Source organism: Lithobates pipiens, unplaced genomic scaffold, assembly GCF_037356315.1.
Source record: "Lithobates pipiens isolate NorthernLeopardFrog02 unplaced genomic scaffold, aLitPip1_a1.2 Scaffold_8, whole genome shotgun sequence".
NCBI classification, from domain to species: domain Eukaryota; kingdom Metazoa; phylum Chordata; class Amphibia; order Anura; family Ranidae; genus Lithobates; species Lithobates pipiens.
This window is the reverse complement of record NW_027507903.1, coordinates 588,155,461-588,167,695: the sequence shown is the minus strand read 5'-3', so window position 1 is coordinate 588,167,695 and position 12,235 is coordinate 588,155,461. Positions and strand designations below refer to the sequence as shown.

Below are 12,235 nucleotides of genomic sequence, written 5' to 3'. Positions count from 1 at the left end.
ATACAAGAAGGTGGCCTGGTGTGATGAATTCAAGAATGGTTTGAGGAACGCAGCAAAGAGATCAAGGTGTTGACTTGCCCTCTAAATTCTCCAGATCTCAAACCAATCTAGCATGTGTGGGATTTACTAGGAAAACATGTCCGATCAATAGAGGCCCCACCTCACGATTTACAGGGCTTAAAGGATCTGCTACTGGCGGCTTGGTGCCAGATACCACAGCGTACCTTCAGAGGTCATGTCTTGATGGGTTATGGTGGTTGGTCATAATGTCATGGCTGATCTGTGTATACAGTATGTCAGTTGCAATTAAAAATGCATTTAATGCTTTTTAATGACATTTGAATATTTTTAAAGTTTTTCTTTGAGTGCCGACTTTAACTGCACAGGCAACGTATGGTGCTTATGAGCAAGTGTGGTGTTTGTCAATCCTCAAAAGAATTCCCATGCACCTCTTTGCTATAGAGGGAATCTTGACTTTGTTCCGACTCTGAGCGAAACCCGTACCACCTCAGAGCTAAGCCTGACCTGCCATTCGACAGCCTAGTGTGGGAACCTCTCTTGGCCAATAAGGCTCTAGCTGTTGAGGATTCAATTACATAATTTGTGATGCCAAAGTGTGTTTCCCTTGTGGCCCCTGAATTGATCTAAAACTATCAACTTCCATGTCCAAGGGAGCCCATCCTGCAAGACACAGGGCTTCTATGTGTTCATAAAATTTACCCAACCTAAGCTAAGCATTCAAGTTCAGACAAATAGATGTCAATTAACCTCTGCCCAACATTTGCATGAAATTCTACCCACTTGTGAATTTCCATCCAATAGAGCAGTGGTCTCCAAACTGTGGCCTTGGGGCTGGATGTTGCCCTTTGTTTGCCTTTATTCGACCCTGGAGGCAATATTCCTCTATACTACCACTGACACCAACAATGGGGCACTGTTCCTTCCACTGACGCCAACAGTGGGGGATAATTCCTTCCACTGACAACAAAAATGGGGCATTATCCCTCCCACTGACACAAACTGCCCCCCCCCCCCAATACCAAGGAAAGGGCATTGTTTACTCCCACTAACCACAGACCGGTCCCCCTACAATCTGAAGGACAGTAAACTGGCCCTTTAGAAAGTTTGAAGACCTCTGCAATTGAGCCTTAAAATCTGGAATGCCCCCCATAATATGGAGCATATTATGCTTTTAGTATGAAGATCGTGTCAGAGATTTTCGGTTTCTGTTTGCCACTCCCAGTCCCCACATCCGTAATGTAATATATGATGATTGCTAAAAACAGTCACTTCCAGCGCTAATGGCTAGCCTAGTTCTGAGGAAGGGGGTGCTCCCCCGAAACACGTTAGCTGTACCCCGTGTTCTGTGCATGTCCATGCACGGTGTTTATGGCCTTTTGTCAGTTGCATTTTGTGAGTACCCACTTTTATATAAAAATGCCTTATTATTAAATTATCTTTGGTAATGCACTAGGTGTGCGCGCCTTCCATTTCTGTTTTGCATATGATGATTGCTGTTTGATAACTAGTAAATTGCTTGGGGCAAGCTGTACATATCAAAACAGTATCCCTCCCTGCTATTTGTACAATAAATAAGGGAGTAATCTGTAAACATGACTGCTGCCCAAAGTCTCTGTTCACCTTCTTTAGTGTTCCATACCTGTTGTACATTCTTTGGTTTACCAGCTAGATACAGCAGCTTCCTTTCCAAGTTTTCATTGATTGGCACGTTGCTTTTTAGCCCTCCATTCTGCCTAGATTTTCTTGGCACACCTGGCACGGACCAGTATATGGCCACTGGAATTGCCCCAACCTGATTTTTAAAGGACAGTTATGTATCATGCAGCTCATTGAAGCCTCAGGACAGAGCCCTGAGTTTTTTATTTTCAAACCCCCCTCTCAAAATTTTAGAAGTAGATCAAACTGTAGATACAGAATCATACACGGACTCTAAAGTTGCCCATAGATGCCTCTATTACGAGCATTGTTTGCAATGATTGATACACTTTGGGTCAGACTCAGTACCTTGCCATAACAAGTGCCTAGACCAGCCAATCTCAACCAAGGTTCTATGGAACTCAAGGGTTTTGTCCACAGATTGCTAGGGGTGCCTTGAGCTGTGGCTAATTGACCTCCCATCTGATGGTGCCTTCATATTTCCAGGTCCATCTCCACTTGGCAGAGCCAGTAGTATGACACCGTTCGGGTGGTCTGACCATCACTGTAAGGGGGGCATTTACAACCAATACTAATGTAAGGGGCATTTTCTTATTGACCCCTGATGGATTAATCCTACCAGGGGTTCCCTGTCATCTGAAAATGATTTCAATGGTTCCTCTGGGGTAAAAGATTTGAGAAAGACTGGTCTAGGCAGTTTGTGATGGCCGTTATGGCACAGGGAGATTTTCCAAATTCTGTAGAAAACTGTGAACTCGAATTCCCATCTTTTAAAGTTTATCTTGCATGATTTCTTGCTTTAGATCAGATTATATAATGTGGGGGTGTACATGTCCTTGCTATCTGCAAGTCCCTGTGTATGTATATGTGTATATATCTATATATATATATATATATATATATATATATATATATATATAAAATACATATAATACATACACACACACAAACATACACAATTATAGGACTAATCGGTTCTGTAATTATAAATTAGTGATATATAGTGTATGTATGTGTGTGTGTATGTATATGTATGTATGTAAAGCTTTAATGCATTCCAGTGTAAAGTGTGGCTAACAACCAGGTCTTGGTCATATGATCACACCATTCCTACAAGGTGACGCACTTTAAGCTCCCAGAGTTTCAGAACTTCAGAATGTTTGTTGCATTTTTTAATAGTTAGCGGTGTCAAATCAACACTTGTTCAGTCTTGATGGAAAATTGTTCATTAATGCATGAAATTTTAACAAAGAACGACGTGGTTTTTGTTTGGGAAATGCTATTAATTCTGACACTAAATGCTAAAAGCAGACACAATTTTGAAGTTCTTTTGAATGACATTCGTCAATGCCTTGAATGTTCTGATGAGATTTTTCGTATAAACGTTAGTGTGAAATTCTATCAGTGTATGGCCAGCTTTACTGTATCCCTAACACCAACCCTCTATAAAGTCCTAACACTAACCCTTTTTGTAACCCTCACTCTAACCCTCCTTGTAACTACAACGCTTACTGTAACCTAACCACTAACCCTCCATAAAGAACCCAAACACCAAGGAGGTCACATGCCTGATGAAGGGGTCCTGCATCCTCCATAAAAAACAAAAACAAACACCAACCCTCCATAAAAAAAAAAAAAACAACAAGGAGGTCACATGCCTGATGAAGGGGTCCTGCACCCTCCATAAAAAAACCCAAACGCCAACCCTCCATAAAAAAATGCCAACCCTCCAAAAAAAACCCCCAAACGCCAACCCTCTATAAAAACCCAAACACCAAGGAGGTCACATGCCTGAGGAAGGGGTCCTGTGTTGCTCTGAAACATTGCTATCTGCTGTAACTGTGATCATTTATTAAAGCTTTGGACCCATTTTAGAGCTCTTGGTGTGCTGGTGACGTTACTCTCTCTGATTAATTCAACATTGACACCAGTGGCAGATCACATGAATGGAATGCGATTTCAATGCAGTGCAGGAAATGCTCAGGGTTTACTGAGTTTCCCGCAATGCATATATGTGAACCGGGGCTTACACCAACCCTTCAAACAACCCTAATACCAACCCTCCTTGTGAATGTAACCCATTATTTGCAGGCTAAATCTTCCGGCACGAAAGAATACCAGTGCCAGGATACCAGCACCAACATCTGCTGTCTCATGATTCAAAGTTTTACCAAAAGAATATGAGGGATGTGCAGTAAAGTTGTCTACATGGTCTAAACTCGCCCTCCAAAACCACCAACCGTTAGTGTATATAACTCAATAAAAAGGAGAATCTGACTGTCTGACATAGACCGTCCTCCTTTCAGATGATTGGAGAACCAGTGCTCAGTAGAATTATGAAATGGGTTGCTTTAAATGGTTTCATATTTAATCTCAGTAAAAATAAAATGCTGACTGCTTTTTTTTTTTTTATGTCATATTTAGAGCGTCCAAACTGGGGAAAGCTGGAGGTGAACTGGCCTCCGAACAAAAGCATGACCATAAACGGCCAGCAAGATCAGGTAATGCAGAAAGGGTTGCCAGGTCACTACAACAGCAAAGTTCAATAACCCGTAGAATCCAGAGTTCATATGTAACTGATCTCACTGCAGTAAGAAAGTGGTTTGGTTGGAGTATTTTATTGCAGGTGAAACCCATCTAGGAACTCATAAAAACCTTTCAATTTCCGCACTTATAAAATGTGGAAAAACTAACCCAGATAGCTTCTATTTAAAAATGTTTCGAGCAAATACATTGTAAAGATTATCATCAAAACAAATGACTTTCAATAGGGGAAGACAGCGCTCATAACATGTGCAATATACTTTATAAACTTTAAAAGGATTACACAAATAAACAATGTAGCACTTGTGTGTGTGTGTGTGTGTGTGTGTGTATATATATATATATATAGGGCACTGTGGTATCATGTGAGGTGGGGGGGGGCACCACAAGGAAATTGGGGGAGGGAAGTTGTGTTGGAAAGGGGGATTTGGGGGTAGCAGGGAGTAAGTATTGTTCTAGGAGGGGAAATTTGGGGAGTATGCTAAAATTTAGGGGGAGAAGGGATGGGGGGGAAGAAAATTTGTGCTAGGAGGGATGATTGAGGTGCTTTGTGCTGGAAGGGGGATGTGCAGAGGGGTTATTGGGAGGGGCAAATTTAAGGGTAGATAATTTGTGCTAGGAGGAGTAATTTTTTTTGGGGGGGGGGCACTTGAATTGGGGGATTGGGGGTAAGATTTGTGCTGGGAGGGGGGATTTCAGCAGGGGAACAGATTTGCACTGGGAGGAGTGCTCAGTTTTGGGGGGGGGGGGGGTTTGATGACACATAATGCTCATACACCTTGGGGGCGGGGGGGCGCAGTTTGGCATGTTTGCCCTGGGCTCCGGATGAATTTGTCCCAGTGTGTGTGTGTGTATGTATGTATGTGTATGTATATGTGTGTGTGTGTGTGTACATATATATATATATATATATATATATATATATATATATATATATAATTAGTGTGTGTGTGTATGTACATTTTGATTGCATTTAAAGAGACAGCACACCTTTCTTGTATACCAGTAGTATGTAACGCAGGACTTCGTATTATGTAACGCAAAAGTTCATTGTCAGTAGTATGTAACAACGTGAGTGCAGAGGTTAGGGGTATGTAATGCAGAGTTGAGACTTCAGGAGTAAGAAATGCAGAGGGTAGAGACCATTATGTCAGTAGTATGTAACGGAGAGTGCAGAGGTCTGTACAGTATGTAACAGAGTGCAGAGGTCTGTACAGTATGTAACGTACAGTGCAGAGGTCTGTACAGTATGTAACAGAGTGCAGAGTGCAGGGCTCAGCAGTATGTAAAGCAAGAGTGGACTGTCAGTAGAATATAATGCAGAGTGCAGAAGTCAATGTTATGTAATGGACAGTGCATAGGTCAGTAGTAAAATTATAAGTATTATAGTAGTAAAATAAAGGTAGAGATTGATGGCGCATAGCTGGGGCCACTAACACAAAGACCCTGCCAGAGTGATGTAAACAGTTAATTACCAAATGCTGAACATTTCTATGAGATGGACCAGCCCTTCAAATGATCTTACATGTGTGATGTGGAGGTGTCAGCATTGTTTTAATGCACTTTTTATGTCGGATTTGTATTTCTCCCGTCAGGCTTTGGACAGTCCACGTACACGGAGACAGCGCAGCTCTCTTATCCAGAGCTGGGAGTCTGGTAACCCCAATCCTGCAGATGACAACTAGGGGAGAGGTCAAGATGAGGACTGCTGGTACAGAACTTATGATATTTGGACCTTTCCCTCCCTCTCCCCTCACATTCACTACAAGAACTGCCACCCTGCTATATCTTCCACCCTACAAATGCTCTGACATCAACCTGACAGCGCTTGGACACTGGCCCTCAACTCGTACGTCACCTGATCAGTATCTAATCTGCCAATCAAGCTTTTGTAACCAATTAATTGTCTTTGTAATAAATTATGGAAAATTAATTGTGTCGTTTTGGAAAATCTATACAACCAATGTGTGTTATATTATTATACACTGTCATGCAAAGGAAAAGTTACAAACATATCCATTTTGTATTTGAGTAGATACAGGGCAATTATAGGACTAATCGGTTCTGTAATAATAAATTAGTGAAATATATATTATAATGACCGTTCTAGGATTAGAGGTTATGTAATGATAGATCACTGATACTGTATATGCAGGACAGTTATAGGATTGGGCGGGGTTTATGCGATCAATACAGACAGGTTATAGGATGAGGGGATGTGTAATAGGTCAGGTATTTTTACATGACACGTATAGGATGGGGGAGAGGCATGTAATAAAAGATCAGTAGTATATACAGTACATGACAATTACAGGATGACATGTTATAAATAGAGGATAGTTACAGGAATAATAGTCATGTAATATACACAAGACTGTTATAGGATGAGGGGGTCATGTGATAATAGATCATTGATTCATACATGACAGGTATAGTATGGAGATCATATATAATAGTTCAGTGATTATATATAGATCAGTTGTAGGATGAGGGGATATGTAATAATAGGTTAGTTATAGGATGAGGGTTCATGTAATAATAGGTCAGTGAAATACTGTATACAGGACAGTTATAGGATGAGGGGGTCATATGATAATAGCTCAGTTGTAAATACATAACCATTATATTATGGGAGTAATGTCATAATAGATTAGTAATGTATAGAGAACAGTATAGTAGTAGAATAATTCTAGGATAAGGGGTTATGAAATAATAGATAAGTGATATATACAGGACAGTCATGTAACAGATCAGGTAGGTTCACACCGGGATCATGCAGGAACACAGTGCGCGTCCCTTTGTGATTCTTGTGCTTTCCCGCGAGGTGCAGTTATGCATCCTATTCATTTAAATGAGCTGAAATCTCGCTGAAATATGGAGAAAATAATGAATGCACTACTTTTAAAAAAATGCTCTGCTTTTGTGATCTGTGTTTGAGGTGCAGTTAATATTAGTGGCACCTGTTTTAAGTGCGGAGTAGGAAACGCGCACAGAAGGTGCCTTTTTAGCACTGCATTCTGGTGTGAACCGTCCCAATATCAGTAAAGGTTTAGGAAATTACAGTTACAGGAATAACAGTCATGTAATAATCAGTGATTATATATATATATATATATATATATATATATATATATACACACACACACACAGTGGGGCAAAAAAGTATTTAGTCAGCCAGCAATTGTGTAAGTTCTCCTACCTAAAAAGATGAGAGGCGCCTGTAATTGTCATCATAGGTATATCTTAACTATGAGAGACAAAATGTGGAAACAAATCCAGACAATCACATTGTCTGATTTTTGAAAATGTATTTGCAAATTATGGTGGAAAATAAGTATTTGGTCAATATTAAAAGTTCATCTCAATACTTTGTTACATATCCTTTGTTGGCAATGACAGAGGTCAAACGTTTTCTGTAAGTCTTCACAAGGTTGTCACACACTGTTGCTGGTATGTTGGCCCATTCCTCCATGCAGATCTCCTCTAGAGCAGTGATGTTTTGGGGCTGTCGCTGGGCAACACAGACTTTCAACTCCCTCCAAAGGTTTACTATGGGGTTGAGATCTGGAGACTGGCTAGGCCACTCCAGAATCTTGAAATGCTTCTTACAAAGCCATTCCTTCGTTGCCCGGGCGGTATGTTTGGGATCATTGTCATGCAGAAAGACCCAGCCACGTTTCATCTTCAATGCCCTTGCTGATGGGAGGAGGTTTGCACTCAAAATCTCATGATACATGGTCCCATTCATTCTTTCATGTACACGGATCAGTTCCCTTTGCAGAGAAACAGCCCCAAAGCATGATATTGCCACCCCCATGCTTCACAGTAGGTATGGTGTTCTTTGGTTGCAACTCAGCATTCTCTCTCCTCCAAACACGACGAGTTGTGTTTCTACCAATCAGTTCTACTTTGGTTTCATCTGACCATATCACCTTCTCCCAGTCCTCTTCTGGATCATCCAAATGTTCTCTAGCAAACCTCAGACAGACCCAGACATGTACTGGCTTAAGCAGGGGGACACATCTGGCACTGCAGGATCTGAGTCCCTGGCGGTGTAGTTTGTTACTGATGGTAGCCTTTGTTACGTTTGACCAGCTCTCTGCAGGTCATTCACTAGGTCCCCCTGTGTGGTTCTGGGATTTTTTGCTCACCGTTATTGTGATCATTTTGACCCCACGGGGTGAGATCTGGCGTGGAGCCCCAGATCGAGGGAGATTATCAGTGGTCTTGTATGTCTTTTCTAATTATTGCTCCCACAGTTGATTTCTTCACACCAAGCTGCTTGCCTATTGCAGATTCAGTCTTCCCAGCCTAATGCAGGTCTACAATTTTTCTTCTGGTGTCCTTCGACAGCTCTTTGGTCTTCACCATAGTGGAGTTTGGATTGTGACTGTTTGAGGTTGTGGACAGGTGTCTTTTATACTGATAACAAGTTCTAACAGGTGCCAATAATACAGGTAATGAGTGGAGGACAGAGGAGCCTCTGATGCCGTGTACACGCGACCAGACTTTTCGACGGACTAGGTCCGACGGTCTTCCCGACTGACTTTCGGCGGGGTTCCGAATGAACGGACTTGGCCACCGACAATCACACCAAAGTCCGATGGATTCAAACCTGATGACGTATGACCGGACTAGAATAAGGAAGTTCATAGCCAGTAGCCAATGGCTGCTCTAGCGTCGGTTTTCATCCGTCGGACTAACATACACACGAGCGGATTTCTCGATAGGAACTGTGTCCGCCGGAGTTCCGGCAAAATTTTTTTAAACATGTTTTATTTCTAAAGTCTGTCAGATTTTTGGCCAGCAAAGGTCCGATAGAGCCCACACACAATCGAATTGTCAGACGGATTCGCTCTGTCTGACCTTTGCTGTCAAAGTCTGGTTGTGTGTATGTGGCATTAAAGAAGACACAGGTCTGTAAGAGCCAGAAATCTTGCTTGTTTGTAGGTGACCAAATACTTCTTTTCCACCATAATTTGCAAATAAATTCTTTCAAAAATCAGACAATGTGATTGTCTGGATTTGTTTCCACATTTTGTCTCTAAGGCCGCGTACACACTCGGGGACTGTTCGGCCAACTTTGTCCGCTGAACAGTGTTTCGGCGGACAGTCCGCCCGTGTGTGGGCTTTCAGCGGACAGTTTCAGCGAACAGTCCGCTGAACAAGGTTTTTCGGAATTTCCGAAAAACTGTCCGCTGAAACTTTGTTTCAGCGAACAGTTCCCTCGTGTGTAGGCTTGTTCGACAAACTAAGTTCCGCGCATGCTCAGAAAGGATTTACACGCCGAAAGTTATAATGCAGTGTATAGGACGTCGTATTTTTCGTCCCGTCGTACGTGCCGTTCACGTCATTGCGCACGGTTTCAGCAAACTGTTCGTTCGTCGTGTGTGGCCATGTCCGTCCATGCTAATTTTGAGCGGAGTGTTTGCCGAAACTGTTTGACGGACAAAGTTGGGCGAACAGTCCCCGCGTGTGTACGCGGCCTCATAGTTGAGGTATACCTATGACGACAATTACAGGCCTCTCTCTTCTTTTTAAGTGAGAGAACTTACACAATTGGTGGCTGACTAAATACTTTTTTGCCCCACTGTGTGTGTGTGTGTGTGTGTGTGTGTGTGTGTATGTATGTATGTATATGTTTTATATATATATATATATATATATATATATATATATATATATATATATATTCACACCCAAGACAATTATAGGATGAGGAGGCCTATTACAGTGGTGTGAAAAAGTGTTTGCCCCCTTCCTCATTTCCTGTTCCTTTGCATGTTTGTCACACTTAAGTGTTTCAGAACATCAAACCAATTTAAACAATAGTCAAGGACAACACAAGTAAACACAAAATGCAATTTGTAAATGAAGGTGTTTATTATTAAAGGTGAAAAAAAATCCAAACCATCATGGCCCTGTGTGAAAAAGTGATTGCCCCCTAAACCTAATAACTGGTTGGGCCACCCTTAGCAGCAACAACTGCAACCAAGCGTTTGCGATAACGTGCAATGAGGCTTTTACAGCGTCCTGGAGGAATTCTGGCCCACTCATCTTTGCAGAATTGTCCTAATTCAGTTACATTAGAGGGTTTTCGAGCATGAACGGCCTTTTTAAGGTCATACCACAACATCTCAATAGGATTCAGGTCAGGACTTTGGCTAGGCCACTCCAAAGTCTTCATTTTGTTTTTCTTCAGCCATTCGGTGGTGGACTTGCTGGTGTGTTTAGGATCATTGTCCTGCTGCAGAACCCAAGTTCGTTTCAGCTTGAGTACACGAACAGATGGTCGGACATTCTCCTTCAGGATCTCTTGGTAGACAGCAGAATTCATAGTTCCTTTTATCACGGCAAGTCTTCCAGGTCCTGAAGCAGCAAAACAGCCCCAGACCATCACACTACCACCACCATATTTTACTGTTGGTATAATGTTCTTTTTATGAAATGCAGTGTTCCTTCTACGCCAGATATACTTGGACACACACCTTCCAAAGAGTTCCACTTTTGTCTCATCGGTCCACAGAATGTTGTCCCAAAAGTCTTGGGGATCATCAAGATGTGTTGTGGAGAAATTGAGACGAGCTTTGATGTTCTTTTTGCTCAGCAGTGGTTTTCTCCTTGGAACTCTGCCATGCAGGCCATTTTTGCCCAGTCTTTTCCTGATGGTGGAGGCATGAACGCTGACCTTAACTGAGGCAAGTGAGGCCTGCAGTTCCTTGGACGTTGTTGTGGGGTCTTTTGTGACCTCTTGGATGAGTCGTCGCTGCGCTCTTGGGGTAATTTTGGGCGGCCGGCCACTCCTGGGAAGGTTCACCACTGTTCCATGTCTTCGCCATTTGTGGATAATGGCTCTCACTGTGGTTCGCTGGATTCCCAAAGCTTTGGAAATGGCTTTATAACCCTTTCCAGACTGATAGATCTCAATTACTTTCTTTCTCAATTGTTCCTGAATTTCTTTGGGTCTCGGCATGATGTGTAGCTTTTAAGGATCTTCTGGTGGACCTTACTGTGTCAAGCAGCTCCTATTTAAGTGATGCCTTGATTGTGAACAGGTGTGGCAATAATCAGGCCTGGGTGTGGCTAGAGAAACTGAACTCAGGTGTGGACAACCACAGTTATAGTATGTTTTAACAAGGGGGGCAATCACTTTTTCACACAGGGCATGATGGTTTGGATTTTTTTTCACCTTTAATAATAAACACCTTCATTTACAAATTGCATTTTGTGTTTACTTGTGTTGTCCTTGACTATTGTTTAAATTGGTTTGATGTTCCGAAACACTTAAGTGTGACAAACATGCAAAGGAACAGGAAATGATGAAGGGGGCAAACACTTTTTCACACCACTGTATAATAAATCAGTGATATCTGTAGGTGAAGGAGGCATATTATAATAGATCAGTGATATATACCGTACATGACAGTTATAGGATAATAGGTCTTGTGATAATAGATCATTTATAGATACATGAGTTCTAGTATGGCAATCAGGTGATAACAGATTGGTGATATATACATGACAGTTATAGGATGAGGGGTCATGTGATAATAGATAATTTATAGATACATGAGTTCTAGTTTGGCGATCAGGTAATAATAGATTGGTTATATATACAGTTGTGCTTAAAAGTTTGCCTTCATTTGTGGCTTTTTAAATCACAATTGGTGTCTGTGTATAAATAATCCAATGAGTTTCTCTCACATGGATGTACTAATCAGGCTAGACAATGAGCCACGAGGAGGTAGAAAAGAACAGTCAAAAGACCTGCGTAACATTGTAATGAAACTTTACAAAGATGGAAAAGGATATAAAAAGATATCCAAAGCATTGAATATGTCAGTCAGTACTGTTTAATCACTTAAGAAGTGGAAAATTAGGGGCTTTTGATACCAAGCCAATGTCGGATAGACCAAGAAAGATTCCAGTCACACCTGGGTGGAAGAATTGCTCAGGATACAAAGAAAAACCCACAGGTAACCTCATGAAAAATACAGGCTGCTCTCCAAAAAAG

The 12,235-nt window shown here is 41.7% G+C and overlaps 1 protein-coding gene across 3 annotated transcripts in view; it reads left to right on the top strand.

Annotated features, from left to right (window-relative positions):
- MISP3 (MISP family member 3) overlaps window positions 1-6,154 on the top strand; it is a 68,599-nt gene extending 62,445 nt beyond the window's left edge. For all 3 annotated transcript variants that reach the window (XM_077470437.1, XM_077470436.1, XM_077470435.1), the window contains 2 exons: window positions 4,102-4,178; window positions 5,817-6,154. In XM_077470437.1, the coding sequence (XP_077326563.1) occupies window positions 4,102-4,178; window positions 5,817-5,906 (167 nt within the window). In that variant the 3' untranslated portion in view covers window positions 5,907-6,154. The remainder of the gene's footprint in view (window positions 1-4,101; window positions 4,179-5,816) is intronic.
- Window positions 6,155-12,235: the final 6,081 nt, after the last annotated feature.